Raw genomic sequence first — 20090 nt, forward strand, 5'->3', positions numbered from 1 at the left:
ATTTCAAAAGGCAGCACGGGATGACAAAGCAAAATATTACAATGAAATGTTCAAGGAGTTGGAGTCAGAAAATCAAAAGGGCCGAACTCGCTCAGTGTTTCTTAAGGTCAAGGAATTGAAGAACAAATTCAAAGCTCAAACCAAATTTATAGGGAATATATTTTTTCTTTAAATACTGAGAAGACGTTTAATTCCAGATCCAACAGTGCTTGTGGGGGAGAGGGTGGCTATTATTTATCAGAGTAATGTGGCTGTCTTCTGTTCAGCTCTTTTACTTCAGCATGTCTTCCCTTTGTTTCGGCTTCTTGATACTTTATTATAATTTTTCAGAGTCTCCTGTGATATTAGTTTAGTTTTTCTTTCTCCTCTGTCTTTGTGATGACCTTTTTGTACTTGTTGCAGAAGATTAAAGAATGCACCCTTCAATATGGATTGTTTCTCAACACCACGAAAACAAAAATTCTTACCATTGGACAGATTGACAATCGTGATAGATGGAGAAAAGATTGAAATTGTCAAAACTTCATCTTACTTGGTTCCACAGCAAACACCCTTGGTACCAATAGTCAGGAAATCAGTAGACATACTGCACTGAAGAAGTCAGGGTGCTGTCCAAATTTTTGAGGGGCAGTGATGACCATTTGAGAATTAAGGTATGTCTGATACAGGCCACACTCTTTATCACCACTTCCTATGCATCTGAGAGCTGAAGAGTGAATAAGGATGATGGAAGAAGAATTGATATCTTTGAGTTATGGTGTTGGAGAAGATTACTAAATTATCTTATGAATTGGCAGAAGAACAAACACATCTTGGAGAGGATGCAGCCAAAGTGCTCTTTGGAGGCAGATAATACTTTGTGCATTTTGCTAGGAGAGATTATTCTGTGGAGAGGGACATCATTCTTGGAAAGGTAGAAAGAAAAAGCTTCAATCAGGCAATTTGACACAATACCTGCCACAATGGTCCCTAGTTTGTCAGGAAGTGTGAAGATGGCACAGGACAGGGTAGGATTCAGATTTGTTGTTCATAGGCTCATTATGGGTCATACTCAGGTCAATAGCACTTAACAACAATGGGACTACACAGGAGAAATGGAACAAAAGAAACTGGTGAGAAAAAAACACTAGAAATCAACCAACCAACTTTTATTGTATTACTCCTATTGGTTGTTGTTGTTGCGAAGAGAAAACGATGTGACCAAGACAAAAGTGGGTGACTTTTAGTTCGCGGCTCTCAGGCCAGTCTTTCATTGTTTTTGTTCAGAAATTCCTCTAGGTCATATAGCCCTGGTGTACAAGTTGCTGTCCCATCCCTTGATCACTTGTGGTTGCTGTGAGGCTGAACACTGTGACACAGATGTGTCAAATGTGTTAATGGTTGGCTACCCAATGCGGACAGAGAGTGGGGTGGAGCTCCCTGATTGAACAAGCGTAGAAGGAGGAGTGGCGTCCACTTCCATAATAGCTTGCCTCCGGAAACCCTATGAACCTGGAGAGAGGATGAAAGGCACCCAAGCATCAAGGACTCTCCTTCATAGGGTCGCTATGAGTCGCCTGTGACTCGATGGCACTTAACAACAACAACAGCACACTCCTATTGGTACAAGGTAGCAACCATGGTGGAACTTTTCTGGCACAGATTTAGTAGTTATAGCTTGCTCAACAATAACTTTTGCTTTGTGTGTTTCTCTCACCACAGAATGTTCAACATCAGCATCATCAAAGGCTCCCAGATAAACTTCATCGTAAAATCTTCTTTAATACTATATTGTTAGCATTTTAGTTATTCATGTCCAAAAGCAATTGATTATCAGTTTAATCTATCTGTGGTTTCAGTGTCCAAAGATGCCTTAAATCTTATGAAATTTTAAGTCCACTATGCTATTGGTGTTGTTTGCATTGAGTAGAAACCAACTGATAGCTGAGTCTTCCATGGTTTTCAGAGGCAGTACATATAATGGGAGGAGATTGTTAATTCTTCCACAGCAGCTTGTGGAATTGAACCACATGCTGTTGGGATTGTAGTACAGCATCTTACCATGAGGATATCAGAATTCTTAAGCCAATCATATTGTTGTTGCTTTGTCACTGAGTTGGAATCAACTCATAGTTGACCCTGCAGCAGGTTTTGAGAGCCAGTAAATTGCATGGGAGGAGATTGCTCACCCTTCTCCCAGGGAGCAGCTGGTGGATTCAAATAATTGCAGCACAGCTTCTTAGTATTAGGCCACCAGAGCTCCATAAGCCAATTACAGAAGGGGCAATTTGTCCATTATGTAATGATGGTCATAAGCAAAACAACTCTAAAAGTCACATCAATATTCATATAATACTCTTATTTGCCTCAGCAATAGGCATCATTATTACTGGCAGTACCAATGGTTTCTTTCTCCTGCATGTTAATTGATTTTATATGCCTATTTCTCTTATTATATTATTATAGTCCACCTCAAGCTCTGTTAAACACTTTTGAGGCATAAGTTAAATAAACCTCTAAACATAGAAAATGAACTAACAGATTAGCATCAAATAGAAATTAGAAATCAAAATTAGAAATTCCATTAGCACACATTGGGAAAAGCAAGATGTCTGTGGCTATTTGAGTTTAACTTTTGTCATCTGTAAAATAAAGGGTCTGGACATATGATCTTTGATGTCTATTCTAGCTCTAGTATTTTATAACAGAAGATTTTACTTTAAACTAGATACATTTGTTGAGCCTATGAAATGCTTTATGCAAAATCTGGGATATTTTTATAAAGAACATTCCACACCCTGCATTTATTTATCAGTTCACTCATCCATCCAGCCAACCATCCATCTGTTGTTGTTGAGTACCATCAAGTCTAAACCAACACATAGCTGACCCTCTAGTGGGTTTTCAGCGGCAGTTAATCACATGGAAAAAGATTGATCATCTATTTTCCACAAAGGAGGTGGTGGCCTCAAACTGCATGCCTTCAGGATTGCAGCACAGCTTCTTACCACTAGGCCATCACAGCTACTGATCCTTATAGTCAGTAGGTTTTTGTTTAACAGTTAGTACTGTTGTTGTTGTTATGCGCCATTTCATCAAGCACAACTCACAGTGACCCTTTCAACAACAGATATGAACTCTGTACTTTCCTGTGCCAATCTCACTCAAACTCTGACACACTTGAGCCCATTGTAGCAGTCACTGCATCCATCTACCTACGTGAGAGTCTTCTTCTTCTTTGCTGTCCCTCCACCTTTCCAAGCATGATATTCCTCTCCAGGAAATAGCTTGCTTGCCCTAGCCACATGCTCAAAGTATATAAGACTAAGCTTCACCATTCTTGCTTCCAAGTAACAATCTGGTTTCACCTTTTCCAAGACATACCTGTTTGTTCTTTTGGCAGTCCATGGGATATTCAGTACTCTCTAACATCAGAGTTCAAAGGTTTCAATATTTCTTCTGTCATCCTTATTCATTGTCCAGCTCTCAGATGCATAGTAAGAACTTGAAAGTGATTGTCTAAATCAGGTACAACTTAGTCCTCAAAATAACATCCTTGCTTCTCAGAAAATTGGAGAGGTCTCTGCATAATTTCCCAGTGCAATACATTTCCGGATCTCCTGACTGCTGGTAGGTACTAAGTGCATTGATTGTGTCTTCAAGTAAAATGAAGTTTTGACAGTTTCAATCTTTTCTCCTTCTATCTTAATGTCATCTGTAGGCCCAGTCGTGGGAATTTTTATTTTCTTGACATTGAGATGTCGTTCATATTGAAAGTTGTTCTTTGATCTTCTGCAGTAAGTGCTTCAATTCCTCCTCACTTTCAGCAAGCAAGATTGTGTCATCTATGTAAGGCAGATTATTGATGAGACTTCCTCTAATCCTGATGCCACATTCTTTTTCACAAGCACTTAGTAGATTCTGGAAAAGGAGTTCTTTTCACCAAATGGTGATGCAATTTATTAAGAGTCCAGCTTGTAATGAAAGGTTGGCAGTCAGAGCTAACCTAAGGGATCCACGGAAAAAGACCTGGTGACCTACTTCTGTAAAAGTTTATAGCAAAGGAAATCACATAGAGTAGTTCTACTCTACAACATGGGATCATCATGGGTCTGAATTGATTAAAGAGTATGTACATACACAATGAAAACAAAATTGACCTACTGTATGAGGAATTGTTGTTGTTCTGGGATTCCCATTCTTCTCAGAGTCAGCCACAGTTTGTTGTGATCCACACAAACACCTTTGCATAGCCAATGAAACACAGATAGACATTCCTCTAGTACTCCCTGCTCTCAGCCAAGATCCATCTAACATAAGCTACAATATCCCTAGTACCACGACCCCTTCCAAAACCAGGCTGTACTTGTGGCAGTTCTCTTTTTTTTTTTTTAAATTGACATCATTACTCTTTAATACTTTGGAGAGGTCCCTGACAGCAGACTTTCCCAATGCCATATGTTTCCCAGTCTCCTGACTGATGGTAGCGACAACGTATACTGTGTATCCAAGTAAGATGAAATCATTCATGTTGTAGTCTGTTGGCCCGTTGTTGAGGATGTTTGTTTTTCTGATGTTGAGATGTAATCCTTCCTTTTTTTTAAATTATAATTATATTTTATTAATTTTCATAAACATTTACAGAGATTTTGGGCTTCCACTCATTCATTGTTGCACTATTCTCTCTACCCTCCTCCCAGTTTGTTCTTGTCCAAATGCCACAGTGCTTGTCAAAGCCAGTTCTGATTAATCTTCTTTGTCAGTGTATCCATTGCCATTCCCTATCACTCCTCCCTGAGAGAGACTTCACCCTGAGTCATAAGGAAAAGGGGACGGCGTATTCTCTTAGCTACTTCCTGCTGAAAAGGGACGCTGTGGGTTTCAGGGTGAAGATCTTCTCTCACTACTCTAAAGGGCCCCTTTGGCAGTAGGAAACACATAGACTATTATGGAGATTGATTTTGGAATTCAGATGCACTCTCTTTTGATGAGCTGTTCCAGTCATTTTCAAATAATCTTCAGCAGAATCTTGCTTGCATGTGATATTAATGATATTGTTAGATAATTTTCACATTCTGTCAATCACCTTTCTTTGGAATGGGAACAAATATAGATCCCTTCCATTCAGTTGGCCAAGTGGCTCTCCTCCATATTTCTTGGCACAACTTAGTGAGCACATCTAGGGCAGCATCTATTGAAATCTATCAGTTGGTATATTGTCAATTCCTGGGGCCTTGTTTTTTGACAATTCTGAGCAGCTTGAACTTTCTCCTTCATCACCACAGGCTCTTGCTCATACATTGTTTAATGAAATTCTTCTGTGTCCACCAATTCCTTTTGGTACAATGACTCTGTATACTCTTTTCATCTTCTTTTAATATTTCCTGGATCATTTAATATTCTGCCCAAAGTATCCTTAAATATTGCAACTTGAGGCTTGAATTTGTTCTTCACTTCCTTAAGCTTTAGAAATGCTGAGCGAGTATGAGAGACAGCAAAATTCGAGAACCAGAACAAGTCTTAGTCTAAACGGTAACATGGTAACTGGCAAGGCAGAAAATAAATAAACCGATCAATATACCAAATAATGGCGTGTGCTAAGTAAGTGTGATGGAAGCAGTAAGAAAGAGAATTTTGATAAGAAGCAATGAAGGGATGTAAATGTAAACAGGCACACAAGAAACTCTTACCTGTGGAAATGACCCAAACTGAGATACAATGCACAGGAAGGGCCAAAATTAGAGTGTCATGGTGAAGAGAAGAGCAGGGGCAAAGTGCTGAGCAGAGAGACAGGCATGGCCTGTTCTGGGAAGTATTGGAAGGTCGACGGTACAGTTTACAACTATATCAACTACAGTTTACAATTATAGTTCTCTGACGAGAACTGTACCAAGCAAAACAGGGAGCAGACAGGAATGGCAACTGTGGCCTGTTCCAAAGCACAATGTTTATCTGGATAGCATGATATTCTTATACTTGTTAACATTAATTAAGTCCTTTGGTGAAGTACTCTACCACTTATTGAGTAATCAAAGCTCCCTGTTGTCCTAACCTGAATTCATTTCACATTCAAGTTTACTTGACTCATCCTAGGAGAGAAAATTCTTGATCTACCCACCCCAAGGAGCATCTGTAAGGAATAGTAAAGGATTTGCATTTTATCATAGTGTGTTTAGAAGGTTTTAGCCCAAGGAGCGCCATCATTTGATTTATATATCTGAAGCTCACTTCTATATGAAAGAAGCCTTTGTGATGCAGCGTGTTAAGCACTGGATTACTAATCAAAGGGTTGGAGATTCAAAACTACCAGCCTCTCTGTGGAAGAAAGATGAAGCAATTGGCTTAGTTAAAGACTTATTGCCTGAGAAACTCCTACAGGGAAGTTTTGCTCTATTGTATGTGTTCTCTATGATCGGAATCTACTTAATGCAGGTAGATTTTAACTATGGATGGCTCTGAACAGATCTTAGCTTCTCTTCAGAGAACAACATAGAGGCAGGGAAGCCATTGGGAAGTGCGGAAGCTAGTGATGGGGCTTAATTGTACAAGATATTGTTTTTCTTGAACAACATATCAACAGAGAAATGCCAGGTGTGCAAGCTGGGTTTAGAAGAGGCATAGGGAATTATAGCTAATATTAGAAAGATCTTGACTGAAAGCAGAGAATACAGAAGAAATGTCTTTCTGTGTTTCATTGACTATGCAAAGGCATTTGACTGTGTGGACCACAACAAATTATGGCTAACCTTGAGAAGAATGGATATCCCAGAACACTTAATTGTACTCATGTGAAACCTATACTTGGACCAGGAAGCAGTAGTCAGAATAGAGCAGGGAAACACCACATGGTTCAGAATCAGGAAAGGAGTGCATCAGAGATGCATCCTATCTGCATGCTTTCTCAATCTATATGCAGAACAGATCATTTGGAAGGCTTGATTTCATGAGGAAGAATGTGGCATCAAGACTGGAGGATGACTCATCAACAACCTGAATTATGCAGATGACACAATCTTGCTTGCTGAAACTGAAGAGGATATAAGGCATTTGCTGCAGAAGGTCAAGTACAGAACTGTAGTCTTCAATATGGATTGAAGCTCAACATCTAGGAAATAAAGATTTTCACCACCGCACCAATTATCAGCTTCATGATAGATGGAGAAGAGACTGAGATTGTTACCAACTCCAGCTTGCATGGTTCTACAATCAACACACTTGGCACCAAAAGACAAATTATATTGGCCGAGTCTGCTATTAGTGCTCTCTAGAGTACTGAAAAACAATGATGTCAGTCTGGAGAATAAGGTGTGTCTTACACAGGTCATGATCTTCACATTACTTGCTATGCATCAGATTGCTGGACAATGACTAAGAATGATAGAAGAAGAATCAGTGCCTTTGAGATTTGATGCTGGAGAAGAGTATTGAACATACCATGGACTACTAAGAGAATAAACAGGTCTGTCTTGGAGAGGGTGAAACTCGGCTACTTCCTGGAGGAAAGGATTTTGAAGCTGTGTCTCACATACTTTGGGCGCATGGCCAAGAGGATCAATCCTTGAAGAAGGACATTATGCATAGAAGGGTAGAATGATAGTGCAGGAGAGAAAGGCCCAGGGTGAGATGGATTGACTCAGTGACTGCAGATTAGGTCTGTCAGAGATGATGGGATTATCATTACTTTTCTTACTCAAAATTATTTTTCTTACTGCTCTGAGAATGAGAGAAGTAAACGGAAGGCACCTTTCAAAAATACTACCCCATTCACTGTTTCAATGACTAACGTATTTACATAGTATCTTGATCTTTTTTGCTTAATTTTTTTCAAAAACAAGTCTCTAGTCGTTGCTATTATTGGGTGCCATTGACTCAAGTATGACTCATAGCAAGTCCTACAAACAACAGATTCAAACTTTGTCTATCATCATCTCTGACATAATTGAGCCCATTCTTGTGTCAAGACGTCTTGTAGAGGATCTTCCTCTATTCCACTGACCTATCCAAGCACAATGTCCCTAAGATGTCCTTTTCCTTCTCCCTTTTCTGTCCCTAAAGGTATATCTAAGTCAGAGGAGAGATTTTTTTCAGATAAACTATCTTTTCTGAAGAATGTTGTTAGCTGCCAGAGAATAAACTCTACGTGTTGTTGTTGTTATTGTTATGTGCTGTCGAGTCGCTTGTGACTCATAGCAACCCTATGTACAACAGCCCTAAACTCTGCTCTTTTTCCAATCTCATTGTCTCCGACACACCATGCCGATTACCCCAGTCACTGAATCAATCCACCTCATAGCGGGCCTTCCCCTCCTGCACTGTCCCTCCACCCTACCAAGCATAATATCCCTCTCCGAGGACCGGTCCCTCCTTACAACATGTCCAAAGTATGTTAGACAGAGCCTCAGAATCCTTGCCTCCAGGGAGCCACCCGGTTTAACCCTTTCCAGGACAAATCTGTTTGTTTTCCTAGCAGTCCGTGGTACCCTTAATACTCTTCTCCAGCATCAATTCTCCTTCTATCCTCCTTAGTCACTCACTGTCCAACTCTCTGATGCATAACAAGTGATAGCAAAGACCATGGCCTGTATCAGATGCACCTTAGTCTCCAGAGAGACATCATTGCTCTTCAGTACTTTGGAGATTAAAAGACGTATTGATTGCAATGGGAAACTCTACATAACTGAACAAAATGCTGCCTGATCTTGAGGCATCTTTAAGACGGTTGGTGTGTGAATCCATCATTGTAGATGGTGGTGCCTTCCAACCTGCAGTCATCTTCCCGCAGTATATCAAATGGATAAGATTCTATTGTGATTCTTAAGGTTTTCATGGGCTAATTTTCAAAAAATTATCAGCCTTTCTAGACTGCTTTGCTGAAACCCGTCACTAGAGGTGACTCTACTAGTATCTGAGATATCAATAACATAGTTGCTAGCATCATATCAACATGCAAGTCAAACTAGCAAACTGGTGGTAATTTGTAGCAACACTGAAATGTTATTCACATTTTCATTCTTTTCTAAGAGTTTGGTGACATTTTCCAGACTATACAAAGTAGTGTTTCCAGAGACTACACAAGAAATAGAAAGTTGCTGCTGTTCTTTTGTACAATCAAGTCAGTTTGAACTCTTAGCGACCTCATTCACAACATAAACATGCACAACAAAAGGAAACATTCCCCAGTCCTGCACCATCTTCAACAGTCCTTGCTGTGTTTAAGTCTGTTGTGCATTCAGAATCTCCCTCACAAGGGAGGCAACAAATAGAACACAGAAGGGTATGTGAGGATTCAGAAATCTATGAAACCAGACACTAAATGGACTTGCAAAATGGTAAACCAATACTACTTCTCTGAGTAGACTTCTTTGGGGCTAAGGAGTGACTGGTCCTTGGAGAGGGACATCATGTTTGGGAGAGTGGAGGGGCGGCACAGGACAGGAAGATCCGAGATGAGATGGATTGATTCTGTAATTGGAGTGGTGGGAATGAGTGTGTTTGAGACGGTGAGGTTGGCACAGGATAGAACGGCATTTAGGACTGTTGTACATATGGTCGCTATGAGTCACAAGCAACTCGATGGCACATAACAACAACAACATGTCACTGATGTTAATGTGTAAGGGGCTTCTTCTTGTGAATGAATCACTCATTCACTCATTGCCCTCAAGTCAGAACCAACGCACAGCTGCTCCAGCGGGTTTTTGCAGGCTGTAAGTGTCAGGAGAATAGATTGCTCTCATCTTTCTTGCGAAAAGCCTATGGTAAATTCAAACCATTTGAAGGAACTGCCTTCAGGTTAGCATTGCGACTCCCCTACAGGCCACCGGCACCCTTTTCCTTTAAAATTTCAACTATAGTAAATAACTGGGAACCATAGTGGCCTAGTTTTAAGAATCTGCTCTGCAATCCCAAAGGCATGAGGTTCGAATCTGCCAGTTGCTCAGCAGGAGAAGGAAGGATAGGCAATCTCCTCCTCCTGCTGGAGGGTCAGCTACCTGTAAATACTAACAGAAATAACCAGAATCCTCACGTATTTATTAGTTACCCTGAGGGAGTTGTGCTGGTGTTAGAATCCACCAGCAGCTCTGTGAGAGAAAGAGAGCCCAATGTCTCCCCAAGTGATTTACAGCCTCTGATAAGCCACTGCTTTGGAGAGAGGGGGTGCAGAGGAAGGTGAGGGTCTGCTATGAGTTGCTTACAACTTGACAATGAAATGAGGACACTGACACATTTGAGAACCAGTGGCCTAGGTCATTCCCAGTGTTGGATGATTTCTCTTAGTTTTCAAAGTCCTTGGCTACAACTTGGTTGATAACGTCTCTCTGTAAATAGCCTCCTCTCCTCCCCTTCTAGGACTGATCGCCAATGGGGCAGGCACAGGATGATGCCTCAGGCCTCTGCTCCTGACATCGCCTGTATGCTGTCACCTCACACCCCAACATCCTTGGCCCTCTTCTACAACCACATCTCAGAAGGCCTTCTGCCGTCTGGACACCGCTCTCCTGTCCAACCAAGGCAACAGCACTCTCCCTTCTGGGGCTCTCCACCCTCTTGCATCCCTTAGCGCACCTTCAGGACCTGGCCGCCCCCCTACCTGCCAGGCAGGCCACTGTGTCGATCCACTTGAGCAGCTGCCCTGCGCTCAGCTCCCCGCAGGCATTGGCGTGCGCAGGCTGAATCTTCTGGCTCATTTGCACTTCAGCGGGCGCCTGCGGCTCCATGTTCAGGCAGGAGAGTGAAGCCCCAGGCAGAAGCCGCTGCTCAGATCCAGGTCCGCTCTCCCACTGCCTGCTGGCCACGCGCCCGCCTGCTCCAAAGGGCATCCAGGAGGCCAAAGGGCAAGCAGCGCGTCAGCGTCAGCGAGGTGCAAGTCCACCTCCTGAGAAAGGAGGTGAAAGAGAGTGCTCAGGTTTTAGAAGTTCCATTCTGGGCAACTGTGGTAGCCAGAGCAAGGAATATCAGGAGTTCCTTATCTATAAAGAGCAGATAACACGTTACAAGATATAGGAGAGGGCAGCATCAGCGCAGGGCTGTTCAGAGAATGTTGTTAGGTGCCGTCCGGCTGACTGACTCACAGCGACCCTGTGAACAACGCATCTGAACCTTGCTCCTTCCTGAGCCATCCTCACCTTCACATGCTATAGTCATTCTGTCAGTACGTCTTGTTGAGGGTCTTCCTGTTCCACTGACCCTTCCTGTTTCACAGAAACCGTTCTCAGCATGATGTCCTTTGCCAAGGACTGGGCCTTCCTAACAACACGCCCCCAAAACGTGATGTGAAGTTTCACCATCCATGCCTCTGAGAAGTACCCTGTTTGTCCTTTCTCCAAGTGAGACACCAGGATGACCTATTAACACAACTGTTATTCAAATATTCACACTAACCACTAAAGTGAAAATGAAGAAAATGAGGGCTTCCACCAGTTTTTTTGGATTCTGAAATAAATTAAACATGCAATTATTGGTGACTGAAATGCAGAAGTTGGAAACAAAGAACTGGTTGTCAGAAAATACTACTTTGGAGATGGAAATGAGGCTGGAGATTGACTTCTGTTTTATCTAAATTTTTTTTTATTATTATTTTTTGCTCATGTACCATCAAATCAGATCTGACTGGTACAGGAGGAAATTGTCCCTCCTTCTCCAGCAGAGCATCTGGTAGATATGAACAACGATTGACTTTTGTATAACCATGATTTATTAATTGCGAATGCTTTGACATTACTTTGTAAGGAGGATAAAATTAGACAAGGTGAGGAAACTCATGGTATGTCCTTGGCTAAAACAAAAATAATTCTTTGCAGTAGAGTTGGAACTGACTCATAGTTTGCCCACCAACAGGTTTTCAGAGGCTATAAATCACTTAGTAAGATCTTCAGAAGATTTTTTTTAATATATAATGACAACTGTATATACACAAGAAATTGTTGGACATTCAAGTTGAATTCAGAAGAGGCTATGGAACAAAGGATGTCATTGCTAATGTCAGATGCATCTTGGCTGAAAGCAGAGAATTTCAGAAAAATTATTTTTTGTGTTTTATTGACTATGAAAAGGCATTTGACTGTGCAGATAATAAAGCATTACGGCAAATAGTGAGAAGAATAGGAACTCCAGAACACTTAATTGTATTCATACATAAGATATAACTAGACAAAGAAGTAGCAGTTACACAAACAGAACAAAGAAGCCCTGCATGATTTAAGAAGCGATGTATCAGCAAAAGTGAGAAAACAGCTTGTACCTTTCTCTATATCTATTCTGTCTATGTTGAACAAATCATTTGACAAAGCTGGATAATTTCTCCGCATCCTTGCTTGCATTTGTTATTTACTACATTATTGAACTTTGCTATTGGTGCTGAGGAGAGATGACATTTCATTCTTGTTAGTTTGGTTTTTTTATTGTTTTAGTTTACTTACAAAATTTGAACACATTTTTTTCTCGCACCAGTTCCTTCCCATTTCCCTAACCGCCCCCTCCACCGATCAAATTGTGATAATTCATGATTAATTCCCTCCCCCCACCCCCCGCTCATTAATACCCCTCTGTATCCACCACTCCCTTCCCTCAGATCCTCATGTTCATTCTACAATAACAGTTTTATACAGTACTTGTTATGATGGGACTGAGTTAGTTCACTCAGCATAATGCTCTCCAGTCCCTCCCTAGCTGGGTAATAACTTACAAAATTATTGCTTCTGTGTGCTGCCTAGTATTCCATTGTGTGAATGTATCATAACTTCTCAATCCATTTGATTGTGGTTGAACATCTGGGCTGTTTTGATGTGCATCTCTCTACTGTGACTAACTCTGAGAATAGGAATCCCAGAACACTTGACTGTGCTTATGAAAAACTTACACTTAGACCTAGAGTCAATCATCAGAACAGAGCAAGGAAACACTGCGTGGTTCAAAATCAGGAAAGGTATATACCAGGGAAGCATTGTATTTGTAGATTGCTTTAGATAATATTACCCTTTTCATAGTATTAAATCTTATGACCAATGATCATAGAATATTGTTTATTTATGTAGTGTTTTTTTGGATTTCTTGTAGTAGCATTTATTAATTTTGTACTCTGCCACTTTGCTGAATTGGGCAATTAGATTCAATATTTTTCTTACTGAGTCTTTGGGATTTTTCCTATATAATATCCTTTCATCTGCATACCACAATAGTTTTACTTCCTCTTTGCCAATTTGTATGCCTTTGTTTTACTTTTCTTGCCTTATTGCTGTGGCTAGAACTTCTAAAACAATACTGATAAAGTGTAACCTTGTCTGGTCTCCATTCACAAAGTAATGCCTTCAAGCTCTCTTCATTCAGAGTTTTGTTGGCCATTGGTTTTGTAGGTATGCTTTCAATTATGCTGAGTAATTTAACTTCTATTCTGATTTTTCTATTTTTATCAGGAAATGGTGTGAATTTTGCTAAATGCCTTTTCTGCACCATTGAGGTGATCATGCGGTTGTTTACTTTTGTTTTATTGGTGTAGTCAATTGCATTGGTTGTTCTTCCTAGTGTTGAATCATGATATAAAAAACTGGTGACACTTTTTCAACCTATTGTTGTTTTGTTGTTATGTGCCGTCGAGTCATTTGCAACTCATAGCGACCCTATGTACAACAGCCCCAAATCATGCTCTATTCTGTGCCAATCTCATTGCCTCTGACACACCCATCATGATTACCCCAGTTACTGAATCAATCCACCTCATAGAGGGTCTTCCCCTCCTGCGCTGTCCCTCTGCTCTACCCAGCATGATGTCCCTCTCTAAAGACCTGTCTCTCCTACAACATGTCCAAAGTATGTCAGATGAAGCCCCAGAATCCTTGCCTCCAAGGAGCAGCCTGATTTAACCCTCTCTAGGATGAATCTGTTTTCTTGGCAGTCCATGGTACATTCAATACTCTTCTCCAGCACCACCTACAAATGGACTTAATTTCTAGGTGGATGTTTCATTTGTTTCTATGTTATTATTACTCTTATTTGCCCTCGTGTGAGAGCCAACTCATAGCTGACCTTCAAGCAGATTTTCAGAGGCTGTAAATTGCATGGTAGGAGATTGCCTATATTTTTCCTGTTAAGAGCCTGGTGTCTAGCTCTAGGTTGGAAGCACAACTAGAATTCCCTATAATGACCTAAAATCCTGTATGGTATGTGTCATTATCATATATACATGTATAAGTACTCATAAAGTGAACTTAGAATAATTCATAACTTTGTAAGATTCTAATATTAATTTCAAGTCATTGGAAATCTGTAAGCCACAAAAACACTAGAAATTTTCAGAACTTGAACATAGAAACAGAAAAGCATGTTAAATACATTAAGAATTGAAACAACCTTTAGATTTTCCTTGACCCAGCAAGCTGTGACTGAAACATAATATAAATATAAATGTCCCTAAACCCTAATCTGTCTAAACCATCAACAACTTCATCTTGCTTGGATCCATAATTAACACCTTTGTTACCAGCAGTTAGGAAGTCAGGAGATATATTGCACTGGGAAAGTGAGCAGTTAAGGATGTTTCCAAATTATTGAGAAGCAATGATGTAAGTTTGAGGACTAAGGTGCATCTGTTTCAGGCCATGATCTTTCTGATCACTTGCTATGCATCTGAGAGCTGGGTAAGTAATTAATAAGGATGACAGAAGAAGAATTGATGCCTTTGAGCTGTGATGTTGGAGAAGAGCATTGAAAATCCTATCAACTGCCAAAAACCAAACAAATGTCAAGCGTGCAGCGAGAGTGCTCCTCGGAGGCAAAGATGATGAGGCTTCACCTCACATACATCGGGCATGTTACTAGAAGGGGCTATTCCTTGGAGAGATATATGATACTTGAAAGGGTGGAGAGCTGATGAAGGAGAGGAAGACCTTCGACTTGTGGGATTGACACTGACTGCCACAGTGGGCTCTGGTGTGTCAGGAAGTGTGACGATGGCACAGGATAGGTCAGGATTCAGATCTGTTGCTCATAGGATTGCTATGAGTGGTACTCAATTTGATGATACCTAACAACAACAACAGCAACCTCTTATCTTAAAGAGAAGATCATCATTCGAATACTCTCTAACCCTGGAAAGCAGACATAAAATACTTAAAACTTGTGTATCTAAGATATAGATATTAAGAGACTATACGCATCATTTAATGAAAATGTTATTGCCCACATAACTTTTGACATTCATCTCTGGAAAAGAGGGAACTCTGCTGGCCTAGTTGTGCTGTCAACCCAAAAGAAAATTGTGTGACTTCACCAGCTGCTCTGAGGTGAAAGATGAACCATCTCTTCCTACACAATTCACAGCTTTGGAAAACTTGCTGGAGAGTCAGCTGTGAAGTTCTAACTCCATGGCACATAACAACAACCATAACTTTAAGAAATGCTTCAGAGTTATTAGTACTTCCTCATGACATATTCTGTATCACAATTTGTTGTTTGTTGTTGTTTGATGCCGTCGAGTCGTAGATGACTCATAGTGACCCTATGAACCAATGACCTGAGCACTGTTCGTACATAGAGTTTCCAGAGGCAAGCCATTTCGGAAGTGGATGCCGCTCCTGCTTCCAGGCTTGATTTAGTCGGGAAGCTCCAGCCAACACTGTCCACCATGGGTACCCATTACCATGATTGGCACATCACTGTCACAGTCTACAGCATCACAATTTAGGAATTGGTAAATTATTATTCTCTTCCTCACTTGACAACAATAAGAGAGACATTTACTTTCCTACTTCTTGACCTTGCAGTGTTTCCTTGCTCTGTTCTGAGGACTGCTTCTTGGTCCAAATATAGATTTTGTATAAGCACAATCAAGTGTTCTGAGATCCCCATTTTCCTCTAGGTTAGCCACAATTTATTATGATCCACACAGTTAAATGCCTTTGCATGGTCAATGAAACACAGATAGACATTCCTCTAGTACTCTCTGCTTTCTGCCAAGATCTTTCTGAAATTGGCAGTAATGTCCCTAGTGCCACAACCTTGTCTAAACCCAGCTTGTATTTCTGGTAGTTCTCTGTCAATGTACTGTTCAAGTATTTTCTGTATAAACTTCAGCAGCTAGTGTGTGATATTAGTGATATTGTACAATGATTTCCATACTCTGTCAGGTCACCTTTTTTTTTTTTTTTAAATGGGAATAAATATGGATCTCTTCCAGTCAGTTGGCCAAGTAGTTGTCCTCCAGATTTCTTGGCACAACTTGGTGAGTACACGCAGGGCAGCATCTGTGTGCTGCAATATGTTAATTGTTATTCCATCAATCCCTGGGGCTTTATTTTTTGCCAAGTCATTCAGAAGAGTCTGAACTTCCTCCTTCATCACCATTGCTTCTTGCTCATATGTTGTTTCTTTAAATTCTTCTGGGTCAGCCAGTTATTTTTGGCACAATGACTCTGAAAACTCTTTCCATCTTCATTTAATGCTTTCTGAATCATTAAATATCCTGCCCATAGTATCCTTAAGCATTGCAACTCATAGCTTGAATTTATTCTTTAGTTCTTTCAAATTAAGAAATGCTGAGTGAGTTCAGCCCTTTTGATTTTCTGACTCCAGATCTTTGCACATTTCATTCTAATATTTTGCCTTGTCTTCCCGAGTGGCCCTTTGAAATCTTCTATTCAGCTCCTTAACTTCTTGATTTCTTCCCTTTGGTTTGGCTTCTTGGCACTCTAGTGCAATATTCAGAGTCTCTTCTGACATCTGTTTTGGTCTTTTCTTCTTCTTCCTTCTTAGTAATGACTTTTTGCATTCTTCATTAACGTATTCTTGATATCTTCCCACAGCTTATCTTTGTTCATTAGTGTTCAAGGCCTCAAACCTGTTCCTGAGTTGATTTTTTAAGTTCATGGGAGATAGACTCAAGGTCAAATTTTTATTTGACCTGTGGATATGATTTAACCTTCTTTAGTTTTAATTTGAACTTTCATATGAGTAGTTGACGGTCTGTTCCACAATCAGCACCTGGCCTAGTTTTTACTGCTGATATTGAACTTCTCCAATGGTTCAAAATCAGAAAAGAAGTGCATTAGGGATACCTCCTGTCCCCATACTTTTTCAATCTGTATGCAAAACAAATAATTTGAGAAACAGGGCTTAATGAGGAGGAGTGTGGCATCAAGTTTGAAGGAAGAGTCATTAACAACCTAAGATATGAAGATGACACACCTTGCTTGCTAAAACTGAAGAAGAAGACCTGAAGCATTTGCTGCAAAAGGTCAAGGACTGTACTCTTCAATATTGACTGAAACTCAACATCGAGAAGAAAGACATTCTCACCACTGGATCAATTGACAGCACCATAATAGATGGAGAAGAGATTGAGGTTGTTAGCAATTATAGCTTGCTCTGATTCACAATTAACCCTCTTAGTACCAGCAGTCAGGAAATCAAAAGATGAATTGCTTTGGGAAAGTCTGCTGTCATGAAATTCTCCAGAGTGCTGAAGAACAACAATGTCAGTCTAGATACAAAGATTTGCCTAATCCAGGCCATGGTCTTCTCAATTACTTGTTATGCTTCAGAAAGTTGGACAATGACTAAGAATGACAGAAATAGAATAGATGTGTTCAAGTTGTGGTGCTGGAGAAGGCTCTTGAACATATCATGGACTGCCAAGAAAACAAATCAGTCTGTCTTGGAGAGGGTGAAACCAAGTATCTCCTTGGAGGCTGGGATTTTTGAAGATTCACCTCACTTACTTTGGGCACTTGGCCAGAAGCAATCAGTTCTTGGAGAAGGACATCATACTTGGAAGTGTGAACGGACAGCATAGGAGAGGGAGATCCCAAATGAGACAGAATGATACAGTAACTGGGGCAATGGGGGCTGGTGTGTCAGAATTAGTTAGATTAGCTCAGGACAGGGAAGGGGTCAGAGCTGCTGTTCATAGAGTCGCTATGGGTTGAAGGTTACTCAGTGGCAAATAACAACAATAACATACTATGACAGGTTTGGAAACAGGAGTGACATCCACTTTCTAAATAGCATGACTCCAGAAACTCTACGAACTTTGATAAATATTGATAGTTGTAGAGGGGCTTCAGGCCTTTTGTTCATAGGGTCACTATGAGTCATGCTCAACTTGAAGGCAATCAACAATAAGAACAAGAACAACAATAACTTCTTGACCATGGCCATGTGACTCTCTCATAAAAGTACTGTGAGGATGTGACAGTATATCAGCTCCAACTCTAGTCGTATGCCGAGTAAACTGAAGATAAGAAATATTGAATATACACAGAAAAGTTGAAAAAAATATGCTTACCTTACAGAAATGTAACTACTGTTCATCCCAGAAGAAGAAACTGATAAAAAATGGAGGTCAAACTGTTTGCTAAAGAGGCACCACATGTTCCTGTTCTTAGGAACTATTATCTCTGCACTGAGAAGATTGCAAATTCATGTAGCCACTGTTCCATTTGGGCACATGGATGGTTATGTATATTGCAGGCATCCTAAACTTGCCCACCTATAGCCTGGAACAGAGCCAGTGGATTTGTAGGCCCATGAATAAGATATTAACTATTTATTGCCACTAAAATTCTGAGGTTATTTGTTATGTAGCAATAACAAATTCCTACTTATATCTAGAATTTATAAAATACTCAAGCACCACAAGATAAAGGTAAATAACCCAACAAAAAAATGGGCACAGGATATGAACAGACACTTCACCAAAGAAGACATTCAGATGGCCAGCAAGCACATGAAGAAATGTTCAAAATCCCTAGCTCTAAGAGAGATGCAAATCAAAACAACTATGAGTTATCATCTCACCCCAGTAAGAACAGCAAAATTTAATAGAACAGCAAGCAACAAATGCTGGGGAGATTGTGGAGAAACTGGAACCCTTATTCATTGTTGGTGGAAGTGTAAAATGGTGCAACCACTGTAGAAAGTGGTGTGATGCTTTCTCAAAAAGCTGCAAATAGAGATACCATTTGACCAGCAATTCCACTACTAGGAATATACCCTAAAGAGACCATAACTGACATCCAAGCAGATATATGCTCACCCATGTTCATCACGGCTTTGTTCACAATAGCAAGGAGTTGGAAACAGCCTAAGTGCCCATCAACAAACGGATGGGTAGAGAAGCTGTGGTTTATTCACACAATGGAATACTACACTGCATTGAAAAACAAGAAACTCATGCAATATTATTCAAAATGGATGACCCTGAAGGACATATGCTGAGTGAAGTATCTCGGTCACAAAAAGACAAATACTGCATGGTGCCACTGTTGTAGAATGGGACTGACATCAGGGTTGGGGTAAGACTGAGAAAAACTGGATAGATTATGTATACTGAATTGAAGCATATGAGGGGGAGAATTGTTTAAAAGCTATATATGATAGGGTATCATGATTGTCACAGGAATCCAGAATTAAGGTTGTGTAGTGGAGTGCATTTGGGGCCAGCGGGCGTGAAGGGGATTGTATACCAATGAATGAGTTTATCTTTTGCTTTTCAAAGATAGGAACGATCTAGGGGTGGGGGGGTAGAGAAAAAAGTGCAACAATGAATAAATTGGAATAAGAAATCTCTGTAAATGTTCATTAAAATTAATAAAATCTTTTTTTAAAAACCAAACCAAATTCCTGTTGTTGTTGTTGTTGTTGATGATGATGTTATTAGGTGCAGAGTAGTTGACTATGACTCATAATGACCCTATGAACATCAGATATGAACCTTATCCTATTCTGTTCCATCCTCACCATCCAGCTCACACACTCAAGCTCATTGCTGCAGTCACTGTGTCAATCCACCTGATTGAGGGTCTTTCTTTCCTTCAATGTCCCTAAACCTTTCCAACATGATGTTCCAACCATCACGTGTAGGAGAGGAAACAGCCTATCCTAGCAACATGCTGAAAGTAAGTGAAGCTTCACCATCCTTACCTTTAAGGAGCAGTCTGGCTGCACCTTCTCCAAAATAAAACTGTTTGTTCTTTTGGAAGTCCGTGGAGTGTTTAGTAGTCTTATCCAATACTACATACAGTTCAAGGGCATAGTTCTCCTCCTGTAATCCTTATTCATTGTAAAGCTCTGAAATGAATAGAAATTTGTTTAAAAAAACTATGACCTGCCTGAATCAG

The 20090-nt window shown here is 40.3% G+C and overlaps 1 protein-coding gene across 1 annotated transcript in view; it reads right to left on the bottom strand.

Annotated features, from left to right (window-relative positions):
• ACOT12 (acyl-CoA thioesterase 12) overlaps positions 1 to 10697 on the bottom strand; it is a 116207-nt gene extending 105510 nt beyond the window's left edge. The window contains exon 1 of the mRNA XM_006889889.1: positions 10571 to 10697. Coding sequence (XP_006889951.1) covers positions 10571 to 10697 — 127 coding nt within the window. The remainder of the gene's footprint in view (positions 1 to 10570) is intronic.
• Positions 10698 to 20090: the final 9393 nt, after the last annotated feature.

The sequence above is a fragment of the Elephantulus edwardii genome, unplaced genomic scaffold, assembly GCF_000299155.1.
Source record: "Elephantulus edwardii isolate Elephantulus edwardi_28Jun2011 unplaced genomic scaffold, EleEdw1.0 scaffold00082, whole genome shotgun sequence".
Taxonomy (NCBI): domain Eukaryota; kingdom Metazoa; phylum Chordata; class Mammalia; order Macroscelidea; family Macroscelididae; genus Elephantulus; species Elephantulus edwardii.